The sequence below is a fragment of the Lycium ferocissimum genome, chromosome 3 (genome assembly GCF_029784015.1).
Source record: "Lycium ferocissimum isolate CSIRO_LF1 chromosome 3, AGI_CSIRO_Lferr_CH_V1, whole genome shotgun sequence".
NCBI classification, from domain to species: domain Eukaryota; kingdom Viridiplantae; phylum Streptophyta; class Magnoliopsida; order Solanales; family Solanaceae; genus Lycium; species Lycium ferocissimum.
The window spans coordinates 67927378-67954963 of NC_081344.1; the positions used below are offsets into that span (position 1 = coordinate 67927378).

General features: G+C 35.2%; 2 protein-coding genes across 4 annotated transcripts; both read right to left on the reverse strand.

Annotated features, from left to right (window-relative positions):
* Positions 1-713: 713 nt before the first annotated feature.
* On the reverse strand, positions 714-22562 carry LOC132050512 (ubiquitin-conjugating enzyme E2-17 kDa). Of its 3 annotated transcripts, none has more exons than XM_059441780.1 (5): positions 22550-22562; positions 3999-4099; positions 3031-3158; positions 1950-2054; positions 714-1091 (listed from the first exon to the last, which is right to left on the reverse strand). In XM_059441780.1, the coding sequence occupies exons 2-5, from the start codon at positions 4066-4068 to the stop codon at positions 948-950; spliced, it is 447 nt and encodes a 148-aa protein (XP_059297763.1). In that variant the 5' UTR covers positions 4069-4099; positions 22550-22562; the 3' UTR covers positions 714-947. The 3 variants fall into 3 exon arrangements, with proteins under 3 accessions (XP_059297763.1, XP_059297761.1, XP_059297762.1); XM_059441778.1 differs by lacking the exon at positions 22550-22562 and adding an exon at positions 7136-7285; XM_059441779.1 differs by lacking the exon at positions 22550-22562 and adding an exon at positions 6743-6883.
* LOC132050509 (26S proteasome regulatory subunit 6B homolog) lies at positions 18429-27168 on the reverse strand. Its single transcript, XM_059441776.1, has 6 exons — positions 26633-27168; positions 21817-22047; positions 19481-19639; positions 19234-19386; positions 18976-19059; positions 18429-18758 (listed from the first exon to the last, which is right to left on the reverse strand). The coding sequence occupies exons 1-6, from the start codon at positions 27116-27118 to the stop codon at positions 18624-18626; spliced, it is 1248 nt and encodes a 415-aa protein (XP_059297759.1). The 5' UTR covers positions 27119-27168; the 3' UTR covers positions 18429-18623.
* Positions 27169-27586: the final 418 nt, after the last annotated feature.

Consider the following 27586-nt stretch of genomic DNA (forward strand, 5'->3'; position numbering starts at 1 on the left):
ATTACGCGCTAGTCCATACCCTTAGGTGTTGATCCTTCGACTAACCCTTACTCTGCCTCTGCTCTTTCGCGCAAGGCATTGGCAGATAGCAAACCGGGAAATATAATTACTTCATTGAATATCTATTGTTTGGCCTTGGAAAACATGTCTGAATCCCTTTTTTGTTTACCTCAAATGAACAAAGAGCAAGTGTACTAAGGTAAAAGCAAACAACTATTTGATCATCAACATCCTGCCATTTTCTCTCGCCATTCAGCACATTTACCATTTTGTCACATGCTGCACATATTTACAGAGAAAAGTTCACTTCGTGCCTCACACAAGTAACACAAGTTGTGTAAAAGTTGCCTACGTTTGACAGGCATAATTTACGAAACACAGAATCTTATATTTTTCAGCATCTTGGTTCCACCAATTTCAATTGTGAAATATATGTAGTCTACGTTTGACAAGTGAAATTGATGGAACCCAAAAACCTACATTATTCATGATCTTGGTATGCAGTTGTCAAATTTAGGTAAACCTCACAAAACTTATGCCATAGTACAAAAAGCCAAATTTCTCAAGCTATTAAATACTAACTCCTTTGAACCATCTGTGTTTGTACTTTAGAGTCATGTACTCGCTCGTAGCACAAACTTGCTTGTTATCATTTTTAAGATTGCAGTATCAGATAAGACCTGAGGTTGACAGTTCATATTTGTTAGCAAAACTACGGGAAAGACGCATGTCAAACTGGCAAACAAAGTAGAATTACATTGCAGTTTCTCCCTTACTAGTCATCAAATAGATATTCACAAATTGAAAAGACCCGTTCCTTGACAACCCACATAAGGGAGATTTAAGAAGAAAACTTTGTTCTTTAGCGGAATTTATTCATTCACCCCAAGCACAATAAGACATTGCATTACAAAAGTCCCAGACATGCCTGGAGACGACTTTGCACATCATCCCATAGCATATTTCTGAGTCCAGCTACGAGCAGTGGTCTCGTATTTGGCCCTGTCAGTCTTGTACATATGAGCAATTTCTGGTACAAGTGGATCATCTGGATTTGGGTCAGTCAATAGAGAGCAGATGGACAACAGGACCTGAAAGCATATCACTGAACTGGTTACACCTTCACATACAAAGGTATCTTAAAAGGGATCAAACAGATAAAAACCCAAGCTCCTCGGTTCTTGCTTCACTTAAAATGAAACATTCAAAACTCTCATCGAGAAAATAAGTCAGCTGCATCAAAGGAGATAGGAGGGATACTGATAGAATGGAGATCTATGCATATCAACTCAATATTCGTCCAAGAGGTTAGAATCGCCACACAAAATAACAAAATTAAACCTTTATAATGCCAAAGTAGGAACAGTCAATTACTCCACTTTATTTATTAAGCAAACAAGATAGCATTTCTCCCCACTCGCCTTTCTCTTAGCAAATTGTCAAACCAGTAAACACAGACATTCTGCGTGAGATCACAACGTTCCAAAGCATCAGATATTAATTATATACTGGTTAAACTATCATGTCTTTGAGCATTTTAACCAGATATTATCAAACTTATAAGTAGAAAGATGGATTATCAACAATGTACTGAAGTATGAAATTTTGTTTCACATTTTTGCCAGATTTTGGTACACTATTAGGTGGCTTTCACTACTACGCATAGAGATTGTAATATATTTCAAGTAGGATCATCTGCTGACCCTAAGCCATGGTTCTAGTAGCCCCAAGTAGTATTTCTTCAAAAAGAAGAGATCAAGTTTGTACAGGCGTCAAAAATCTTGATACAAATGATATGGATAATTCAATGATCACTATGCACCACACTACCATAATCATCTTTGAGAACTACAAGTATCAATATATGATTTGGATTCTTTTAAAAGAGCAATCTAAGGCGAAAAAACAGCATTAAACTGGGCGATGAAAAGAAAGGCTAAGCTCCAAACCTTCGATATGGTTAATGCTGGACTCCACTGCTCCTTAAGAATATCCAGACAAATACTTCCATTGCTATTGATGTTGGGATGGAAAACCTTAGTTCTAAAAGCAACCTGAAACAGCAAAAAAAAAAAAAAAAAAAATCATTTTTAAAATCACCATCTCAGATTCCGATAATTAAGTTCTCAAAAGAAACAACATGCTTGATGCCAGACTAAAAAACTTCTACATAGGTTAACTTGTTCTTCTAACAGCAAACTGAAGTCAGCTCCTTAGTTGAAATAAAAATAAAGAGAACCGAGGAAAGGTCAGCAAACTTCAAAGAACTCCAGAAGCAAAGAACAGAATTACGGTATTGAGGGTATCTAAAGTTTATTAAAAGGAAATTATAGCAATCTGTTGTCATAAATATTGTGCTATGTTAATGTCTGTGAATGCCTACGGAACGCAAATCAAAATTTAGTACCCATAAAAGGTAATATCTCTTTTTCCTAATCCTTTTGAATTTGGTTAAGTTCTTTCCTTTTTTGTTTCTACAAACCAATCCTATTTATTTCTAGGTTTAGTCTCTCACTTTCCTTTCCCTTTTCTAACTCCTTAAAACTTATCCCTTGAAATTGTGACTTAAGTTTATTTATAAATCTAAATATTACCAATCAAGAGTTGCTTTGAGTGGAAATGAGTAGAGAGGTAAGTTCTAAGAGGGCCAGAGGGATACACTTGCTTTGATTACCAAATATCATCAATTTGAATACTAACGAACTCCTGTTACCATAAATAAAAAGACGAGGAGGAAGTTTTTGAGTTAGCTAATTCTGTCAATCCTGTTACCACAAATAAAATGAAGAGAGTTTTTGAGTTAGTTAATTCTGTCAAAACATACATGGCAGCACAACAAAGTTCTTAAGAACTCATATGTTTGATATGGATTTTCTAAGGATCTATATATATATATATATATATGTGTGTGTGTGTGTGTGTGCACATGCATATGCGCATGATTACTCTCCTCATCCAACTCGATCCCCAAAAAAAAAATGAAGTAAACACAAAAGTAAAGACAGGGAATCTTCTGGAGCTAAAGTATACCTTTGGGGGCTTGAAAGGATAATCCGGAGGGAAATGAATTGAAACCAAAAATACACCTCCTGCATAAGGGCTATCTGTAGGCCCCATGATGGTTGCTTGCCAATGGAACATATCCTCTGCCACTGGACCTGTATTAAAACCAAATATGCTAGTGAGCATGAGCATAAAGTTCTCTATTAGGTGGTGACTGTAAACAGAAAAGTACGACATCTGGGGTGCATTCCCTTACACATAATGACATTCCACAAAGGTTTCCCGCCATGACGTCTTTCCATTTTAGTATTTCTTTTGTTATTTACCGATGGAAGAGGAGCAGAACAAGAGAAAAGCCATGGTGAAGGAAGCATCAAAATCAACATCATCTAAGGCCTAACCCAATCCTTAGAGAATAATACTACACCTAGGAGGCCAAATATAGATCATAACACCAATCAAACTGGGAATGAAGGAAAAGTGAAGTATGAGAAAAAATGACACAATTTGAGGTACTACTCTTCACTTATTAATTGTCAAGGTCTTATGGGGTAATCAACTACATCATTTCTTCCCATGGCAAAGTTACAAAGAGTTGCGAGAGTGACCAAAATGTTCAAAAAGATCTGTTCCACATTCAATTGGAATGCACAACTCAGAATGGAACATCAACAAACACTTACATCATGCCATTCTGCTTATTATATCAAACAGCAGAAAGCTTCACCGCCAATTTATGTCATTGTACAAAAAACAAAATTTCACCGGGTATGTTGTTGTTTTGGAATAAACGTGATAAACTCTATGACACTTTGAACCATTATCAACAAAAAGAAGCTGAAAGATCCATTTTTTATATGGCAGACTCCAATACAAACACCCTACCAAGCACAGTATCATGCAATACATACCATTCTGTTGGCCAAGAAAACACTACACATAACCCCAGAAAACCAATAAATTGAACAATGGATGAAATATTTCAGCTAACATACCAGCACTGCATGACGTGGGAGGATCCTTCTGCAGATCCTTCAGCTCCTTCAATATCCTCTTCGATGCCATCAACTAGCCGTTATACCTTCAACTCCAAACCCTGACATGATATTCAAATGAAAAAAATCTTTTACTAGAAACCATAGATCTTCAAATTTCACAAAACCGACAATCAAAAAAAGTCAAACCACACAAAAAAAACAAAGGAATCATGAGCAGATCTAAGCAATTAATAACATACCGACTAGCAAACTTATATAGGCTAACGTGTTACACACGATATGTAAATATAACAAACCTCGCTCTAAATTTACTAACTCTAAACCTTAAAAAGAAACATACAAGATCTAATCGATTGTTCATACGATAAAAATCAAAGATCTGTTTCATTCCCAAAATAGAACCACACACTAGAGTGGATATATACATAAATACTGCTTTCAGCTCTGGACACATATTTGTATCACTAAAAGAAAATTGTTAAAATTTGCACATATAGTAAACTTTACTAACTCCTATTCCATCGACTCTAAATCCTGAATCTTTCAGCTAAGAGACACATACAGGATATAATTAACTATTAATAGTTTCAAGTTGAAAAATAAAACTAGATCTGCTTCATTCCTTAAATAGAACCATACATTTGAGTATCCTGCTTTCAGCTTGTCAAACATATTCGTATAGGTCAAAGAAAATTGTTAAAATTGCAGATATAGTAAACTGTACTACCTCCAAATCCACTATAACAAAGAAAAAACCTAGATCTGTTTCATTCCTTAAATAAAACCATACATTCAAGTGAATATATACAAATACTGCCTGTTGCTCGGACTCTCCTAAAATGTTGCCGGACCCGCGATGGATCCTCCAAAAATGCACTACTTTTGGAGGATCCGACGCATATTTGAAGAGTCCGAGCAACATAGCTGATATTTGTATAGGTAAAAAACATACTAAAATTATCACATATTAATAAATCGTACTACCTCCGAATCCACCGACTCTAAATCCTAAATTTGAGCTAAGAGACGTATCCAAAATCTAATTAAAAAAAAAAATACTAGATCTGTTCCATTCCTTAAATAGAACCATACATACATAATTTTATAGGTTATAAAATATCAAAAATCGAACCTATAGCATTCCACTGACTCTAAGGACCTGTTTGGGCATGAGAATTTTACTTTTTTCAGGAAAATTATTTCACTTTAATTTGAAATCAAAGTTTAGCCATGAAAATTCTAAATACAACTTAAAGTTGTATTTAAAATTTGAAAATCACCTAAAACCTTGTTTTCACTTTTTTCACTTTCACCGTCAATACATTCAAACAACCAAATATTCCAAATAAAGTGAAAAATGTTTGATTTTCACTGGCCAAACGCCTACTCACCTAATTAATTGCTAATTTAAAAAAAAAAAAAAACCCTAGATCTACTTCATTCCTTAAATAGAACCATACATCCATAATTTTATGGGTTAAAAAATATCAAAAATCGAACATATAGCATTCCAGTGACTCTAAGGACCCGTTTGGCCATGAGAATTTTACTTTTTTCCCGAAAATTATTTCACTTTAATTTGAAATCAAAGTTTAGCCATGAAAATTCTAAATACAACTTAAAGTTGTATTTAAAATTTGAAAATCACCTAAAACCTTGTTTTCACTTTTTTCACTTTTTACATTCAAACAACCAAATATTCCAAATAAAGTGAAAAATGTTTCACTGGCCAAACGCCTACTCACCTAATTAATTGCTAATTTAAAAAAAAAAAAAAAAAAACCCTAGATCTACTTCATTCCTTAAATAGAACCATACATCCATAATTTTATGGGTTAAAAAATATCAAAAATCGAACATATAGCATTCCAGTGACTCTAAGGACCCGTTTGGCCATGAGAATGAAAATTATTTCACTTTAAAAATCAATGTTTAACATGAAAATTAAATACAACTTAAAGTTGTATTTAAAATTTGAAAATCACCTAAAACCTTGTTTTCACTTTTTTCACTTTCACTGTCAATACATTCAAACAACCAAATATTCCAAATAAAGTGAAAAATGTTTGATTTTCATGGCCAAAAGCCTACTTACCTAATTAATTGCTAATTTAAAAAAAAAAAAAAAAAAAAAAAACACTAGATCTACTTCATTCCTTAAATAGAACTATACATTCATAATTTTATAGGTTAAAAAAATATCAAAAATCGAACATATAGCATTCCAGTGACTCTAAGGACCCGTTTGGCCATGAGAATTTTACTTTTTTCCCGAAAATTATTTCACTTTAATTTGAAATCAATGTTTAACCATGAAAATTCCAAATACAACTTAAAGTTGTATTTAAAATTTGAAAATCACCTAAAACCTCGTTTTCACTTTTTTCACCTTCACTTTCAATACATTCAAACAACCAAATATTCCAAATAAAGTGAAAAAAACCTTAATTAATTGCTAATTTAAAAATTTAAAAAAAAACTAGATCTGTTTCATTCCTTAAATAAAAAGGTACATTCAAGTGGATATCCAAATACAAATAATGTCTTTCAGCTCACATCACATATTTATATATGTAGTTAAAAAGAGTATTAAAAACTGCATGTAAAGTAAACCTTAGTAAGCTCAAAATCAACTAACTTCTAAATCATAATTAACTGTTAAAAATCTAATTAAAAATCCAGATCTGTTTAATTTCTAACAAATAGAGATTCATATGAATTTTTTAAGGTTTTACAAGTACCTGAAGGTAATAAAATTGTCAAGAGACACGTGGATTTGAGTGATGGAAATTGAATTAATTGTATACAAAATTTCATTAATTGTTTTAAAAAAAAAATAGATCTGTTTAATTCCGAGCTAATAGATACATATATTAATTGTTAATATCCAAAATTTAATTAATTGTTAAAAAGAAAACTTCAAAACAACTAGATCTGCTTAAAATTGTTAAATAGAAACATACATTCAAGTGGATGGAGGAAAGAAATACTACTTTGAGCTTATAAAACATATTTGTACATGTAAAAAAAAAAAAAAAAAAAAATTGTAAATATACAGTATCCAAAATCTAATTTATCCTTCAAAAAAAAAATAGATCTGATATATGAAATTATTTTTAGGATTTTTGAAGTACCTAAGTGAATTTTGATTGACTTGAAAATTGAAGGAGACGGAGATAGCAGAGCTGGTGGAAAAAAAGAAATATTTTTTTGAGCCAATAATAGTATTTATATTATTTGGAAGAGAGAAGTAGAAATATGGGAAAATTGGAGTGTTTAAATACTCACACTCAGAGGAAGAGTGGGGTCCACTAAACATGTTCTAGAAAGTCATCATTATTTTGGCGTACAATCAACGCTAGCTTTTATACGTTCCCTTCTTGTTTTTCCTATCTACAGTACTACTATAGGGTTTTGGGCAGGGATAGAATATTACTTAATATATTACAATATTTCGGGGTCGTTTGATAGCTTGTTAGAGTTATACAAGTTGTTTACACGGAAAATTGGTACGGTTGAATTTATACGCAAGGTTAAGGACACGTGAATTAATGTAATTAAAATTATGAAATAGCAAGTAATAATTAACGAGACAATTGAAAGTAAAGTATAAGCTAGATGTGTAGCCTGGGCCTTGGAGAACCTTTTGAGCTAGAGTCTCCGGACAAGCAACAATCAGATCTTTGCTTAGTTGAACAAAAGCAATCAGGACCCAAGAGCAAGGTAATTTTTGTATATATTTTCAGATGATCTTAACAATGAGATGTGCACATCTATTTATACTAGAGCCATACGGTGCATGATTCACAAATCATGCCCTCTTCATTACCAATATTAATGCCAAAGGTAATAAAGAGATTTAATGATATGGCAATGAATGACAATGAAGGGCAATAATGCACCTTTAAGACCGGAGGAAGACTTGGGGTTTCTTGTAACAGTTGTATATTGAATGATGTTTGACCGGTGAGTTGGCATGCTTCTCCGGATCCTTTGTAGTTTCTGTCTCCTGTAGCGGCTGCCAAGTTACTCCTATGAAGCATCGTTATCCTTTCCCGGAGCCCCTCACTTGCTGACTCAAATCTGATATGTCACTATTACCACGTGTCATCCTTTGATACGTCCACTTGGTGTCGACGGATTTTACCCTATACAGATAGTCCCCTCACTTTGCGATTACTCGCTCAGATATGACAAGGAAGTGGAAGTTTTTTCCCTTCTTGCCGGAAAGTCATGTAATCACCCTGCTGCCTGCCTCATAAAAACCTTGCCGGAAAAACCTAATTGGGACAAAAATCGGGCAAAGGAAAAAAGAGTACTGGACTTAGGGATTTAGATGACAACTCTGCTACTGTTTTTTCTTCTGTCAACGGCCGGCTGGTGCTGAAAAAGTACCATCACTATAGAAAGCTTGATCTCGAATTTTTAGTGTTTATCCGGAACTTTTAATCTTTGAGTCTTAACTCTTGGGTTTTTAGTTGTACCCAAAACTTTTCTTTGAGTCTGATTCTTGGGTTTTTAGTTTTCCCCAAAACTTTTGATTGTAGTGTTTATGAATCTAGGGTTTTTAGTTATACCCGAAACTTTTATAACATCGCAGTCTTGGAAACCGAGGATGTTAATGACCACGAATTTAAATCTTCTGGTTCTGATAAAGTCCGGAATAACATGTCCAGTTAACTTTACGACCGGGAATCAAAGCATTCGGCTTTGGCCTTTTAACTTGACGACTTTATAAAAGAGGGCCATTTTATTTCGGTGCTATGAAAAGGACATCTCTTGTTCATTTAGGCATAATTGTTCGACTTTGTAATCCTTATTTTCTTTTAAGCGTGAGCAAATTTAAGAATGATTTCGTTTCATTCCGACGTATACGAGAATGTTTAGAAGGCGTAAGTTTTGCTTCATTCCATTACTTGGACGTACACAAGCGTTTACAACTTTACATATACAACATTTTTACATGAAATGAATAAAAATACCTCGCACGAGAATTGCGGCCGGGCTGACATCTATTGGGTCTAGCCGGTTCCTGATTCTGATTCCTTCTATTTCTCCTCAGACTGATTTGGCAGTCTCCAGTCCTTTTCTTTATTATTCCGGAGCCAATTCGGGCTATCTCCAGTATCTTATTCGAACGTGATGCATTTGGGCACAGTTGCCTCCTTTTTTTTTAGTCACTGCTCCGAGCCATCTTCAAATGCTTCCGGTACTTATTGTTGCGGTTTTCGCTGCTTTGATATAGCAGTCCCCAGTGTCCGTAGACATTACTGTTCTTCCTCTGAGTTACTTTCCATTGACTCATTCCGGAAACTCTACTGCCTTCTATCGATCCTTGGTCCTGATGGGTATGGTTCAAACTAGTGTCTAGAATGCCTCTAATCAAAGTTCAGTTGACCTTGACTCCGGGCCTTAGAACATGTCGGTATATTTACTTGCTCATTTTCTACACAAATCTTCGACGCATACCGATTGTGAACATATTCCCATGTCATGACCTCGAACTCTAGCAGATTTTCTTTGAGTTTCTGTGAAGCATCCGAACTCAGAGGGTTAAGACCCATAGTGAAAGCTTCGGTGGCCCATTCACGCGGAACTGTTGGTAACAACATCCGCTCCTTCTGAAATCGGGTGATGAAGTCACCAAGCAGCTCGGTCTCCCCTTGTAATATGCAAAAAAATATTCACCTTTTGGCATTCGCACCTTTCAGGCTCCAGCATGTGCTTTAATAAACATATATCTGAGCATATCAAGTAAATCAATAGAGTGTTCGGGCAAAAGAGAATACCAGGTTAAAGCCCTTTTAGCCAATGTCTCGCTGAACTTCTTGATCAAGACCGACTCAATCTTATTCGATTTTAGGTCATTTCCCTTGACAGCCATGGTGTAGGCCATTATGTGCTCCTGCGGATCTATCGTCCCGTTATACTTAGGGATGTCTGGCATCTTGAACCTTTTTGGGATCAACTTTGTCGCGACTTCGGGCTTATATGCCCGCTGGTTGTATCTTTTTGCATTTGGACCCTCTACGACTGGCGGAGTGCCCGGGACTTGATCCATACGGGCTTGCAACTCCTTCGCATTCTTTTCCGTTTCTTTAGCGTTTTTATTCACCTTATCAGTTATGTCTTTCATAAATTGCAAGACTTGTGTTCGGAAAGGATCATCTCGGACGGTTGCGCTCTCGGATGCGTCTTCATTCCCAACGGTTCTTTCCTCAGTTCGGTCTCCACTGGGTGTATTGTTTCCGACAGTTGGTGCCAGAAGAGTCCCCCGGGCCTTCTGACTCTGGCGTTTGGATTGCTAGAAAGAGCTGAGATAGTTTGCCTTAGGGATTTCATCTCCTCCATCAGTGACCGTTGTTGCTCCCTCACGATTTGCATTGCTTCTTAGGGGGTTTTGTCAGCTCGCGTTATTTCCTCTGTAACCCGTTGATTTAGACCGTTTTCGGGGGCAGTTGCTTCATCATTGTTTCCGGTAGTGAAATGAACTTGGTCACAGGTAGTGTTTATCATATCTGAAATGTAAGTTCTAACAGAAAAGATTTAAGTGAATTAATATAAGAAAGTGGGTCACAATGATACCACAATTGTCCTAGCCCCATGGTGGGGCGGGAGGGTGATTACATGAGTTTCTGGCGAGATGGGAAAAATTTTCCACTTCCTGATCACATCTGAGCGAGTAATCATAAAGAGGGGAGACTATCTGTATAGGGTAAAATTTGTCGACACCAAGTGGACTTATCAATGAATGACACATGGCGATGGTGACATGTCAGATTTGAGTCAGCAAGCAAGGGGCTCTGGGAAAGCATAACGACTCTCCGGAGGAGTAACTTGGCAGCCGCTACCTGAGACATAAACTACAAAAGGTCCGGAGAAGCATGCCAACTCACCGGTCAAACGTCATTCAATGTACAACCGTTACAAGAAACTCCAAGTTTTCCTCCGGTCTTAAATGTGCATTATTGCCCTTCATTGCCATTCATTGTCATAGCATTAAATCCCTTTATTACTTTTGACATTAATATTGGCAATGAAGAGGGCATGATTTGTGGATCATGCACCCCATAGCTCTAGTATAAATAGAGGTACTCATTCTATTGTAAGACATCTGAAACATTATACAGAGCTACAAAGTATTCATATTATTCTTAGAATTTGCTCTTTTTTGCTTAATTCGCGGTGATTCACCGCTCGGAGACTCTAACTCAAAGCTTCTCCAAGGGTGCTACATAACTAGGTATGCTTTACTTTCACTTATCTTGTTAATTATTACTTGTTATTTCATAATTTTGGTTACATTGATCCACGTGTCCTTGACCTCGTATACAAGTTCAACAGTACCGATTTTCCATGTAAACACAGGTATTAGTAATACATGGATTAGTTTTGAGGAAATATATGAATTATTTTATGCAGGGTTTAGTTATTCACTTATTAATTAATTTCACTTTTTTCCGGCATAAAATAATACGTAGATTTCCTCATAGATGCCTTATGCATGTATTAGTTATGCGGGTTTCTAAATTGCAACCCAAATACCGTATTAATTTTATACATAAATAAATCACCTCATAACTAGCTACCAAACACATTATTACTTATGCAGAATTTTAATACATGAATAACTTACTCTTAACCAGCTACCAAACGACCCCTTAATTTATCAGGTTTGAAATTTAATAAATTTCCATGAACATATAACAATTTGAGTTGAAATTATCAAGTTCAAGTAAACTCGTAATTATTACGGTATATTCGCTTTTAGTTTTGCACCTTATGGAGGACATGATCCTAGATTAGGATAGTATACTAGTAGGTAGTCGAGTGATGCCTAGATTTTCCTTATACTTCGATTTTATTATTATTTGCTATTTCATTTGCTTCAGTTATCGTATTATTTGTTGTTGTCCTTGTTCTCTTCTCCGTTACATTCAACATGAGTGCTTCATTAATGTATTTCCTTCTGATACTTGATTTTGTCATGCTTTACTTGAGTCGAGGACTTATCAGAAATAGTCTATCTACCTTCGCAAGGTAAGGGTAAGGTTGCGTACACTCTTCCCAGACCCACTTCTAGAATTAGACTAGTACGATATTGTTGTTGTACATTCACCTCTAGTTTTGAGCTTGGTATTCAATGTTTACAACCGTGCATATATGACACGTGTCATTATATAAACTTTTAGTGATTTAATTATAATTAATTAATATACTTAAAATATAAACATAGTACATGAATAACATTTTTATGGAGATAAAAAAATTCACCAAGTCTTTACTAAAGCTGATATTTGTTTTGGATTTTGCAAAAATAAATTTTTGCAAATTTTGGTTTTTGATTTTTTTTAAAAAGTTACCTATTTAGAAATTCTAGCTCAGAGAAATTTCAGAAAGAACTAATTTAGAACATCTTGAGGGAAAAAAGAGTTATTCTTTTGCAAAATCAATATAAACATACAAAACCATAACTGTTACTATTTCCTCTATTCAAATTTATATGATATTATCGCTTATTAGTCTATTTGAAAAGAATGATGTATTTTTATATTTAAATAATTTTCTTTTTTAAAATTTAATAAATTCCATGCTTTGTATATCCACAAATATCTCATGGCATAAAGACTAGGATTATTTACATTATTTCGTTCTTTTAAAAATTTCATATTCAATTAAAAGTCACTATATAAATTAAAACAAATGTAATAGTTATTTTTCCAAAATTGTTTGCAAACTCTAAGACAAATGTAATGATTCGCACTTTGGTTTTCAAAGTTTCAAATATTGCATTTTTCTAACTTTGTATTTTACAAATTTGGCTCCGAATCTGATTCTTTTTTTTTTTTTTTTTTTTTTTTTATTTCTTTCTTATTCATATGCTTTTTCTTTTTTCCCTAAAAAGGACAAAATGGAATCTTTATACTCCAACCACAAGGAAGAAAAAGGAAAATGCACAGACCGTATTTTCTTTCGGTGGGAATTGGAATCTTGTAGGACCCTCATTCCAAATTATGGGAAAAAATGGTGGAGTCGGCAATGAAAATTGGGAAGATATTTTTGTCAATTATAAATACTGTTTTAATTTATATTGTTTTTTTCTCAAAAACTTAGCTGAAATTAACAAAAGAAAATTAAATAAAGCACAAAAAAATAATTATAGAATCATTTTTTATTCAAATTATTGACGGGTATAGAATATCATTTTTTACAGCAACATATACAGTATAGTCTCACAAGTGGAGTCTAGAGTAATATATACAGTGTAGTCCCACAAGTAGAGTCTAGAGAAGGTAGTATGTAGTATTTATACAAAGTCGCCAGAGGCAGATCCAAGATTTAGATTCTATGGATTCAATCTTAAGCATTTTAGTATTGAACTCGTTATATTTTAAAAATATGGATTCATATCTACTATCTATATAATTTTAATAATTTTTTACACATAAATTTATACCCGTATCGAAAGTTGGAGGTTCAATTGAACCCCCCACTTCATAGGCTAGATCCGCCCCTGAAAGTCGCAGACACTACCCCTACCTTTGTGAGGTAGGTAGAGACTGTTTTCAAAAGGCATAAAATTTCATTTTTTTTTTTGTCAACGGAAATTCAGTAGCAATAGTGATTACTAAACACATTTTAGTCCTATTTTTAGAAAATAACTATTGTCATGAAATTTCAAATTTCACGGGTAGAATTACATAATAATTTCTTAACATTTCACCAACAAATGAAAAACATCATATATCTTTCACATACAAAGATTGAAAAGTGGCTATGTGTGAAGTTTACTCAAAAGATACGCAAATATATTACTAGTAAAATATAATTATAATGTGTCACACGTAGCCACGGTCAATAATGCAAGAATATTCACATGAATAATGCAAGGGTTTGTTTACTTAATCAAAGCAAAGAATCTTATTAAAGAAATAATGAGGGAACAAGTCCCACTTGTCAATCATCTTTACCTAAAAGGAGCATGAAACATGCGAGACAGCAAGGAAATTACAGTAATACATAGTGTTTCTTTTTTTTTTTTTTTTTTTTTTTTTTTTTGATGTGAACAACATCGTTAAATATCTCATTGCTTACATCTTTCGAAATTTTATTATTCCTTAGCATTTTAAAAATTAGTAATGTGTATATAAACATTCTATTTTCTTTTACCGAAAAGAGTCAAAATTGCTTCTGAACTATATGAAATTGAATAACTTCATCCTTTTTTTTAAAGTTGGTCTTGAGCTACCCCAATCATTACTAAAGTGGCTCAAAATGGCCCTTTTGGACAATTTAGATATTTAGGTTTGATGTTCCAAAAAAAAATGATTGAAGATGTTACACAAAGAATCAAAATTGGTTGGTTGAAATGGAAAAGTGAAATAGGAGTATGGTGTTAAGATACCTGGAAAAATGAAACTAAAACGGGTTATATAAAACAATTGTAAACCAACCACTTTTAGCAAAAATTGAATGCACGTCACAAAATTCAACATATCTGCAAGATGAGTATCACGAAGATGTTCATGCTAAGATACAGATGTAGACATAATTAAAAATGACCAATTTCAACAGAAAAGTATAAGTAACACATATCTATAAGACAAAAACAAAAAACTTGAGATGATTTGTCATGTCCTACATTGACCTCCGCATGCACCGTTTCATCAATATAAAACAATAATGATTGAGGGTGTTAAAAAGATACAAGTTAAACCAAAATCACATACAAGAAAATTATCTCAAAGAGAAACACGCAATAATGAAGAAAAGATCTATATAAAATCCACATACAAGAAATATTATCTCAAAGATAAACACAAACAATGATTGAGGGTGTTATTGAAAAGGATAAGTTATTGAAGTTTTGTGAGTGCATTTATTCTGTATCCAATCTTTTCTCCGCCTTCTAATTCTATCAATAAAATTATCGTAATATTAATAGTAGATAAACAACGAAACACATCTACACTAACTAATAGTTGTAAGCCTCTAAGAGTACTAAAAGATCTCCGATATACATGCATGCATCCTATTTGAATTCCAATTAAGTTTTAATGTACTAAATTGTAGGGTGGAGTGTAATCATAAAAAATATAAATAACATTTAAACTTCGAACCACAACATGAATATAACTGTATGTTCGTAAAAATCATTCCTCATGGTGGAGGCTTATAACATATCATATCATATCATATAACAATATATATCCCTCTGTGGGGTGAACTCATCATAATAAATCTGTATGTACGTGTAGTAATGAAAGGCACATCTAGGTGCACATCTTTAGTGCGGTGAAAATAAATACATATATATAAGTGCAAGGAAAGACCTGGATCCTATCGTTGTTATCCTCCGACTATCGTTATACGTTCATCATTCTTTAATCAATAGGCCAAAGAAATAAAAGAGGAAACATCTTGTTATGAATTATACACAAAGCAAAAAGTGACACAACTTTTTGAAGGAATCGGGAGGCGTCACCTTTGGGCAATAAACAAGAAGATAAGGATTAACTCAATTAAAGGAGTACAATCAAATCAACTTTAACGTGAAGATCGTAACGAATATCATTCTTCAGATAAACAAGAGGGATATGAAATGCGAAAGGTACTTCAATACAAGCTATTTGCTTAACCATTTTGGAACATAATCGATTTGAACGGAAAGTCTTTTAATCGATAACTAAAAGGAGATATGGAACGTGAAATATACTTAGTACAAGTCATAGATGAAGTATGGGTCAGCTCAATTATCATGGAACGCGATCGATCCAAGTTAACGGAACAATTTTTGTGTCATATTAAATCTAGGCCACAAAGAGAATAGAAAGCCCCACATACCTTGTTATTGGAGTTGTTATACAATTGTAGGATACGAACAATTCGAGATCAATTTGAGCATGTAGCCAATAAAAATCTTCATTTAGGAGAAAGTTTCAAGCTCTTTCGTAGTGTAGCTTCTTTGTCCAAAAACCTAATTTTCTACTCCTTCTTACTACCATGATTCAATCCATACCATCATAACTCCAAACAATACAACAAAACCCAACACAAATAGCTCAACAAGAAGCTTCAAGTTTAACCATAACTTATTCATACGGGATTTTCCTCCAAATTTCTTAGATTAAATATTTGAAGAATCATAAAGAGATGATTAAGAGGATAAAACATACCTTAGATTCCCACAATGAATATGGTTGCTTCAAGATGACGTTTTCTTCCGAAAAGCGAATTTATGGAGAAATGAAGGTTTCGTGATTGCCACGGTCTTTGTTGTGTTAAGATGGATTGATTAGCTCCTTGATATGTTCATGGATCATGGAGGAATGTTTGAGAGGGTTTGGGTGGTGTCTTAGGTTTGGTCTTGTTGAAAATGATTTGGGGCTTTTTATATATGTTGAGCTAGGCAACACCGACTTAAAAGTAACTTGCGTCCCTGGACGGAAATGCTAATTTCTCTTTAGTCCGATCTCGTATCGATAAACGGTTAAATGCGCTGGAAACTAGACTCGTAGATCTTCGATTTAATAGGTGGATCACCCTATAACTCCAATTAGATTGAGAGAAAAGCTCGGAGACATCTGACCCAAATTTCAGTGAAATTTACAAACTTAACTTGCGACGCCCTTTGTCGACTTTCGTATTAAAACTCGTTTGACTTCCGAACTTGACAAGAGACGATTCAAATACTTCATATTATTACTTGCTTAGCATGTGAAGCACTCCTAATCTCACCCAAAAGTACAAGTTATCGTATTCCCAACTTGCCGACTTTTGACGAAACTCATCCTTCTTTGATTCATTCACCCTCCAAACCTTCCGTCACTTACTAATATTTTTTAGAGACTCTTATAGCCCTTTATATTAATAAGCTCAATCCCTTTTAACCTCAATATAATTTCTTTTGAACTTGCGTCGACTGACTCATGATGCGACTTTAATGTGCAAAAATCCGGGGTGTAACACTTGGGCTCTAATCCAAGGAAATTGAGAGATTGACAATGATGTCACACATCGTATTAGTGGAGGGTGGATGAAATGAAGGCTCCTCCCCCCCGCCCCTCGAAGTCTTGTCAGTAAAAAAAGGTACCATCAAAACTTAAAAGTAAGTTTTATAGAATGGTGGTTAGACTTAGATCGACTATGTTATATGGGGCGGAGGCTGGCCAGTCAAAAACTCTCATGTTTAGAAGATGCTAGTTGTGAAAATAAGGATGTTGAGATGCATGTGTGTGCATACTGCGAGAGATGAGATTATGAATGAATATATTAGGAACAAGGTGGGAGTGACCTCTGTGGTGGATAAGATGAGGGGGATGAGGTTTAGATGCTTTGGGCATGTGAAGAGGAGATGCGCAGATACCTCAGTGAAAAAGTTGTGAGATGTTGAATAAAGTGGGTACGAGGAGAGATAGAGGTAGGGCAAAGAAGTATTTGGAAAAGATGATTAGACATGACATGGCACAACTTCAGCTTACTTAGGACATAACCTTAGAGAGGAAGGTATGAAATATAAAGATCGTGAATTAGGGCGAAAGGTTATTAGGTAATTGAGTGTGGTCTCGCTAGGCTTGATGGTAGTCTAGAGCGTGTATGTCGTAGTATCAGCTTTTTTGATATCTGTTACCACATGACGCTATTGTTGCGATTCTTGTCTTTGTGCTTGTTGTATTAGTTGACATGTTTTCTTCATCACCATTTCTCTCATTCATAACTATTTTAATTTGATGCGCTTGAGCCGAGGGTCTTTCAAAAATAACCTCTCTACCTCCACAAGGTAGGGATAAAGTTTGCGTACACTTTATCCTACCTGATCGACGTATGGGATTTAGTGGGTATGTTGTTTGTAAGACGAACAACGAAAATTTATTTTATTTATTTTAAGACAGACAACGAAGATCCATATAGTTAGCCCCCTACTCCCTCGGACTGATGCATACTCATTGTCATTGCAGTAGCAGCACCTGAGTGTTCTCCAAAAAACTGTTTCTAGAAATTAACTCTAACATTAACGTTATACTAAGGATATTAATAGAAAAAATCCCCCATGAAAACTTTACAGCAACACAATATACAGATATATTCTCAAATGCATTCCCCATCCCTCCAGCCTTTTTCCTGAACAATCAAGTACCCCCATTGACTCGGTTGGCGAAGATTGAAATGGTTTTATCTGTAATGAAGCCTCAAGATATTTCAGATCAAGTTCGTTCTGGCCAGCTCAAACTGAGTGTGGCCATTACATCTTTGATGATACGCAGTCCATTATCACAAGTAAACGAGGTACCTGGTGCATCACTGCAGATTGAGATGTGGAGCAATAGAACATCCGACAGAAAATGCAGCAGTGGAAAGGGCTCAAAATAATCTCAGTGAACCAACCTCACCATGAGAATAATTAAAAGCTTGAGAAAGCAAGTGAAATCGCAAATTGGAATGCTGCACATAAATTCAACCATATACTGCCTACTAACACTTTCTAAACGAACAAACCATCGCCCTAAAACTCTGAAAGGCTAGAAACAGCCATTAGAAATTCAACAGATGAGCACTACAAAGAAAACGTACAGGGGCATACATAATAAATCTCACACATATTTGCTTAGTCTTTAACAACAATCACTTGTAGAATTCAAAGTCAGTGTCAGGCTTCTTCACATTGGTCCTGTAACCCTTTTCGAAGTCCTTGGGAAGTATGACATATCGATTCTTGCGCACTGCATGCATACCAGCTTCTTGACAGATAGCCGTGATCTGCAGATATTGCAACACACTGTGATTTCAATTCATGTTCATTTCACATTAGTAGCCACAACATAATAATTCAGTCTAGCCAAAGTGAAGAAAAAAACAGTTGCAACCAAAATGAAGAACAATAACTGGACCTAGAACCCTGATTTCCACAGTTCTGTCAGTACACCAAAGCATCTGACAATCTCCCACGACAAAAGTATAGAGATAAGAGACAAACCTCAGCAGCACTGATTTTATCAGGGCGAGAAACATAATCTTCCAAGTCGACCTCATCACCTAAGTTCATCTTAGCAGTGCATACCTGCCATAAAACAATCCAATGTTAATTTTGTTCATTTGTATGAAACACATAAAGAGTGCCGCGAAAAGATATCCATCAATCTAAACTTCTTCCTGCAATATGTTCCTCCATTTCTTTTTAGGGAAGGAGAATGAAGAAGAAAACAGCATGAGTATAAGATTCTCCAAAACCCACCTGAAACACGAGCCTCTTTTGACGTCTATCAGGCAAAGGAAATTCAATCTTACGGTCAAGCCTTCCAGGACGTAAAAGTGCAGGGTCCAGTGTGTCGGCTCTATTGGTTGCCATAATAACTTTCACATTCACCGTTTGGTCAAACCCATCCATCTACAGAATACAACGCGGGAAAAAGTGGCTCGTCAAACAATGGAGGATCTTGTGTTATTCTGGAAACACTTTATAACTATGTATAGAAGCCTACCTGATTTAGTAGCTCCATGAGGATACGCTGGACCTCTCTATCAGCTCCAGTCTGAGCATCAAACCTAGCAGTAGCAATTGCATCAACCTCATCAATAAATATGATTGCTGGAGCATTTTCTTTGGCAAGGCGAAAGACATCACGAACCATTCGTGGGCCCTGCAACAATCAGTGGATAAGTGAGATAAAGTAGAGTAATAGAAACAAATGGCGTCTCATCACTCTTCATGTACACAGTTTGAAATAATCGTCATTCTCCAGACAAGAAGAGAAATGAATCTCAAAGGGAATAAAGTAGTCGATCTGAAGTTGCATAGAGACTTGCCAACATGATTGAATTCAGAACTGCTTGGCCAGATAACTGAACTGTCTTACTAGATTAGTGTGCAAAAAGCAAGATCTATTTCAACAGCCAATTTTACATGAAAGATGTGTGCAAAATGTTCTCCTAGTCAAGATGATTGAGGCAGGAGAAGTCCATTTCTCTATCCTCCTCCCCTTTTTTTTTTGAAAAGGGAAGTAAAAGTTTAATCATTCTATGGAGGAATTTACAGGACATTCTATCCTACTTTCTAGTGACAGGATCTGGAAAGGGATTGTATTTTGAGGAAAAAGGTAATCAAAGAAACACAAAGTTAATTTTAAAAAAAAAAAAAAAAAAAAAAAAAAAAAAAAAAAAACACAAAGCTATTGAGCCATTCACTATTGAGAGAGGTCTTGACTTCTTCAGAGCTAAATTACACGTGCGACTTAGCCCATAAACCAAAGAATGAAGGTGAATTGATTATTGGTGTGACAGACATCATAGCAATGTTTTTTTTGGAAACTGAAAATGTAGTGCTTGGGATTGACATTGTAGCAATGTTACAATACCCAAAAAAATTTCCAAATGTACATTTCTACAGAGAAAACACTTACATAAACTTCAGTAAGGATTTACTTTGGGAGAAAAGAGGTCAGCTACTTTGCTAAAATACAAAAAATAATACAAAATTCTCTTCTTAATCAAATACAAAAAGACATTTATAAATGACTTGTTACTATTACGCATTTGATTTGAAAGTAAAATTATGTTGTTTCCAGAAAGCTTCTTTACCTAATGCAAGACATCAAAACTTTGATCATTTTTTGGATTCAAGAATAAGTAAATACTGAATAAAAGTCATTTTTTGGATTCAAGAATAAGTAAACTACTGAATAAAAGACTATTCGACTTAGCCACAAAAACCTCCTGCCAGCCTAGCTATAATATAAATTTTAAAAGGAACCAGTAACTGCAACCTTTTAAATTTATTCAGCAAACAAAGAAAGTGCATCATGGATCCACCGATTCTCAAGATTGTTCTCAGACATTGAAAAATCTTCATGCAGTGAACATTTTGCTTTTATTGATCCTGTGTTATCTAGTTCATTATTAATATATCAAGATTACTGACGGAAAAGCCACCCAGAATATTATGAAGGACACATTCTTGTGTACTGTTGTTGAATCTTTCTTTTTAACATTTTTACGCAATTGGAGAGTCGTGTGGACCTCATTTTCTATTTTGAAGAGGGTAGAATGCAACTGGCCTTAAAGATGGGTACTACTAACGTCAGAGAGCCAATATAGGGTTTAGCTCTTTACTTTTCAAACATGCTACTTAAGCTGCTGTATGGTCACAAATTAATTATTTATCACCAAAAGTGCTCAACTTTTATACAGTTGTTACTTGTCAGTGAGAACAGTGAGATTTAAGAAGTGCATCTTAGGCATAAAGGACCTACTGAGTTTAGGATGGTAAAAGCATACATGACAATGCTGATCATACGCTCTTCTGCTAATTGTTTACTTAGACTTGTCCTTAACTTGGATATATATTGGATAGGTTTGCTGAAGCCAACTTATTAAAAAGTGAAGGGTGACATCTATCCCTACACTTGCAGAACTATGCCCCTCAGTCAACATAATTCTTCTTTAGTTGCGATGGTCTTGATCTTTCTTAATTCAGAAATTGGATAGAGTATCATCTTTCATGTGGTTTCTAAATTTAAAGAACTAAATAAACCAACATCCTATGCTAGATGATCGTCTAGTGAATCCTCATAAAGAACATTTAGCCATTTAGGTCATACAACTTCAATGGAGATAGTAAACTAGTTAGTTGCCTTATTCTCGCTCTTGATCAAGGTTAGTACTACCTATGAAATTGGAAAGTCATAGGCAAGAGATTCAAGATCCAAACACTTTATACTAAAAACTCCATCGGATATCATGCTATTAAGATAGATTAAGCAAACATTTACACTGGTGAATTAAATTATATTGATGCATAAAATAAGACTTCAATGCATACCTCACCGAGGTACTTCTGAACAAATTCTGAGCCAACAACCCTAATGAAGGCTGCCGTGGTGTGATGTGCTACAGCCTTTGCAAGCATAGTTTTCCCAGTGCCTGGTGGACCATAGAGCAACACACCACGGGGAGGATCTATACCAATCTGCTTGTACAAGTCATGATGAGTCAGAGGTAACTCAACAGCTTCACGGATTTCCTGTTTTTGTATGTCACAACCTCCAATATCCTGTTGTTACAAAAAAAACATAACCTCAAAAACTAACAAATAAATAGTGAGCTTGTGAAAAGGTGGATAATTTGAGGAAATGTAATCATAAAGCTTTTGAAGGCTATAATAACTCCTTTTCACAAAGCTTGGAAGAAAGCCCCTTTAGCACTCTAGCAATAATTTGCAAGGAAGGTTTCCAAAGAGCTTTTGAAGGCTACAAGAATAAAATGTTGATCGAACCTTTGCATACACGACAACTACTTTCCTTCAGTGCATAACCAAAAAACAAAACTAATCTCAAGTATAGAGAATGTGCCCTGAAAAGCCACTTGACCTGTTGACCAGCTCTACAGCAAGCCAATTAATAGGACCCTAGAAAAGCCATAGTACCAACTAGTATGGAGATTACAACTTGCTCCATAACTACAGATATTCTTTTACACCCAACAAAAACATATAGCTGTTTCCATTGGTAATCTGGTCATAAACTCTAACGAGAATTGGCTTCCGAATGTACGAGCTAAATGAATTTGATGCTACAATATGCAAAATTCAAAATTAAGCTACGGAATTTTTTTTAACTATTATTATTGTGATGAAGCTTCAGGACCTCTAAGATAATTCTATGCCGAAAAATGTATGAGACTCAGAAAGCCTCTAATTTGCCTTAATTTTTTGATAACCGTGTTATGCGGGCCAGCTCGCGTGCACCTCGACTAATTCCCCGGGATACCTGCCAGGCAACTCTATCCACCAAGGCTAGCACAGATAGGAAGTACATGGAGGAGGCAGGAATGAGCATCACTGATATCTCTAGTGTGCACTCTCACTCAATAAAGAATGTATACAGGAGAATGCTTGGGGACTATCCTAAGGTTAGCTGGAGAAAGCTACTCTGTAACACACCTGCACCTCCAAAGTGGTTACTCATTGAGTTCTTAGTTGCTCACACTCGACTGTCACCAAGGATAAACTGGTTAAATGGGGGATGAATGTGGATCCTATTTGTCCTTTATGCAATGAGAGCCTTCAAACACTTGCACACATGTTCTTCAAGTGTCCTACTTCTACATTTGTGTGGAGCAAAATACTACAATGGCAAGGGCTCAGCAGACAACCACAGGAATGGCCAGAAGAACTTCACTTGGCTGAGGCACATTATAGGGGGAACAGCTCTAGAGCTATTGTATACAGGCTTGCCTTAACAGGGAGTATCTATTACCTATGGCAAGAGCGAAATCAAGTTATCTTCCCGGGAAAGAAAAGAATGTGTGATGTAATTGTTAGGAGAATTATTCAAGAGGTCTACTGTCGTGGGAGTATTCAGCCAAAGTTAAGTAGGTGGAATAAATGTCTGGATCATTATCCTACTTAGCTTAGAGAAGGATAGATGCTTAGGGGTGGGATATAGTATTTTGTTTTTCACTAATCTGTACAGTTTTTATACTTGGTGATAAAAATTTAATTACCACAAACAAAAAAAAAAAAAAAACACTTATAGTAGCTTTAACTAACTCACCATTTTTTGCACCGTCATTTTAATTGTAAATTTAAATTGCAGTAAAACCAGACTTCTCCCATATCACGTCATCACATTGTTACTATCCTGCTGCAAATAATATCCATTTACAGCTAGCAGTTCTCTGAAGACACGTGTATCCTCTGCAAATTCTCCATACATGGAACAAGAGTTCTGGAAAGAAGCAATTGTGTGTCGTCGATGGGTTTTTTGTTAACTAACTCTATCAAATATCTGAGTATATTCTCTACAGAGCTCGTCCCGGTCGATTTTTTCAATGCCTCCATGCAAGACTTGGCGACACAAAACGGACATCAACTAACATTTCGTCTTTTTCTTGAAGTCATTTCTTCTTTCTTTGGTAGACAAAAAGAAAAGATCGGAAAAAAGAGTTTAAAATATTATACCAACATAAATTGGTGAACTTTCCGATCTTTTAAAAAGACCGAGTCATTTTTTCCGATCTTTTATTTTTATAAATATTATACCAACATAAATTGGTGAACTTTCCGATCTTTTAAAAAGATCGAGTCATATTTTCCGATCTTTTCTTTTTATCTACCAAAGAAAGAAGAAATGACTTCAAAGAAAAAAACGAAATATTGGTTGATGTCCGTTTTGTGTCGCCAAGTCTTGCATGGAGGCATTGAGAAAATCGACTGGGACGAGCTCTGTAGAGAATATACTCAGATATTTAATAGAGAAGTTGACAAAATGCTTCTCCAAAACATGTATGGAGAATTTGCAGAGGATTCACGTGTCTTCAGAGACTGCTAGCTGTAAATGGAACTATTGGCAGTAGGATAGTAACAATGTCATATGTGATGACGTGATATGGGAGAAGTCATGCTTGGTGAGTTAGTTAAAGCTACTATAAGGGCCTGTTTGAAAAGCCACCCAGGTAATTGGAATTGGGTGTCATTACACAGTTTTGCATGTTTGTTTGACCAAGTAATTACACAGTTAGGTAAAAATTGAGTGTAATTACACTCTCCAATTCTCCAGGGGGGGTTTGAGAATTGAGTGTAATTACAGGGTTACTTTTTAGTTTGTTTCTTTTTTGTCTATTTTAATTTCTTTTTATCTTTTAGTTCTATTATTTTAATTTCTTCTCTAAGCACCTGAGCTTAGGATAGTCCCCAAGCATTCTCCTGTATACATTCTTTATTGAGTGAGAGTGCACACTAGAGATATCAGTGATGCTCTCATTCCTGCCTCCTCTATGTATTTCCTAACTTTTGTCTCTCCTGGAATTTGAACCTGAGACCCCATGGTTTTCAACCCTGACCACTAGGCCACACCCTTGTGTGCCTTAATTTGCCTTAAATTACAAATCACTGACCTATATTGGAATGAAATGGGCCAAAATGAGCGAATTAGATAGAGATTCACATAGCGGACCAACTAGTTCCGAATTGAGCCATAGTTAATTGATTGATTCATTGAATAAATTCCTAACAACTAATAATTATTGCAACAAGCATTACGTAATCTCAGGTGGCAAAACATCAACAAGCGCATTCGAATGACGATGCGAAGCCACAGTAGTCGACGGCTTAAGAAGCTCTCGATTAATCATACCAAGTATCCTAACAAAGTAATTAGAACCCGTAGTGGACCCTACAATAGGGTTATTCGTATCAATCATCTCCATAAACTGTCCAATTACTAACAGCACCAACTGGATCTGTTTGACTTCTTCCTATGCCTCTAATATTGCCTTAATTTACAACTCAGAGCCCTAATTTGCCTTAGGTTACAATTCAGAGCCTCTAATTTGCTATAATTACTGTAACAAGCAGTACCTAATCCCTACACAACAGATTCACATAATAAACCCTAATCAACATATTTAAGCATAAAACCTACTTGAGCTGCTCAAAATTGCAACACATACATTGTACGTAGCATCAGACTTCTCCGACTGGCTAATCAACATATTTAAGCACATAATAAATCCTAATCAACTCAAAATTACAATACTTACACTGTAAGTAACATCAGGTTTCTCCGATTGGCTTAAAAGTGAAATACTTGAATCAGCTTCGAAATACTTGAATGAAGCGCGACAGAAGCTTGAGCCGCTAAGTTAATCGTACTCAATATCCTAACATAGTAATTAGAACCAGGTGGCAAAACATCAAATACTAACAGCAGTGACTGGATCCATTTGATCCTCTAATTTTCCTTAAGTTACAATTCAAGAGCCCTAATTTTCCTTAAGTTACAATTCAGACCCCTAATTTTCCTTAAGTTACATTTCAGAGCCTCTAATTTACTATAATTACAGATAATAAACCCTAATCAACTCAAAATAACAATACTTAACATTGTAAGCAACATCAGGCTTCTCTGACTAGCTAATCAACACATTTAAGCACATAATAAACCCTAATAAACATATTTAAACACAAATCCTACTTGAACAGCTTAAAATTACAACACTTACCTAACATAGTAATTAGTGAAATACGGCAAAACATCAACAAGAGCATTGAACCAACAATTGCATTATCGTACTTAATATCCTCAATCAGTTTGAACCAACAATAATTATTCTGTCCTATTTTAAACTAACAGCACCAATTGGATCCATTTGACTTCTTCCTGTGCCCTAATTTTCCTTAAGTTACAATTCACAGTCCTAATTTTCTTTGAGTTACAAATCAGAGCCCTAATTTTCATTAAGTTACAATTCAGATCCCTAATTTTCCTTGAATTACAATTCAGAGCCCTAATTTTCCTTGAGTTACATTTCAGAGCCCTACTTTTCCTTGAATTACAATTCAGAACCCTAATTTTCCTAAAATTACAATGCAGAGCCCTAATTTGCTATAATTACTGTAATAAGCAGTATATAACAAATTCCACATAATAACAAACCCTAATTAACTCAAAATAACAATACTTAACATTGTAAGTAACATCAGGCTTCTCCGACTAGCTAATCAACACATTTAAGCACATAATACAACATATGCAAGCACATAATAAACCCTAATCAACATATTTAAGCACATAATAAACCCTAATCAACAAATTTAAGCACATAATACAACATATTTAAGCAAAAAAACCACTTACACTGTAAGTAACATCAGGTTTCTCCGATTGGCTTAAAAGTGAAATACTTGAATCAGCTTCAGGTGGCAAAACATCAACAAGAGCATTCGAATGGCGATGAAGCGCAACAGAAGCAGAAGGCTTAAGTAACTCTCTATTAATCGTACTTAATATCCTAACATAGTAATTAGAACCCGTAGTTGAACCAACAATCGCATTATTCGTATCAATCATTTCCATAAACTGTCCAATTACTAACGGAACCGATTGGATCCGTTTAACTTCTTCTTGTGCACGTAAATGTTCGCGACGGAGATTTTTGAGTTCGTCTTTTACGTATTCTTCTTGGATTTCGATGAATTCGAGTTGGCGTTGAAGTGATTTTAAGCGAGCGTATAGGTCATCTTCGCCGTTTTCGGAGGAGGGGAGTTCGGTTATGGAGGAATCGGGTCGGGTTGCTGGTGGTTCCGGGGCGGGTTTCGGGTCGAGAACCATTGGGGAAGCCATTGTTTGATTGATTTGGGAGGAGGGGGGTTTACAGAGAGGATTTGAGGAAGAGATGTGAGAATGGAGTAGGGAACAAGAAAAAGGGGATTTATACTGAATTTGTGGTTTGCATTTTTAGTCCCTAAATTATTGGTATATTTTGATTTTGGTTCTTGTGTTATTTAGGAACCGCAGGTATATTTTGATTTTGGTTCTTTGTTATTTAGGACCTGTTTGGCAATGAGAAGTTTTCACTTTTTACGGAAATGTTTTTTACTTATTTGAAAATTATCGTTTGACCGTGAAAATTTCAAATACATGAGGAATAGGTGAAAATGGAGTAGGGAACAAGAAAAAGAAAATATACACTAAATTTGTGGGTTTGCATTTTTAATCCCTAAATTATATGTTTTTTAGTGAAGCATATTTAACCTTTAATTGTCGAAATGTGTGTTTTTAGTCCTTTTTAATGTATGAAGTATGTTGTAT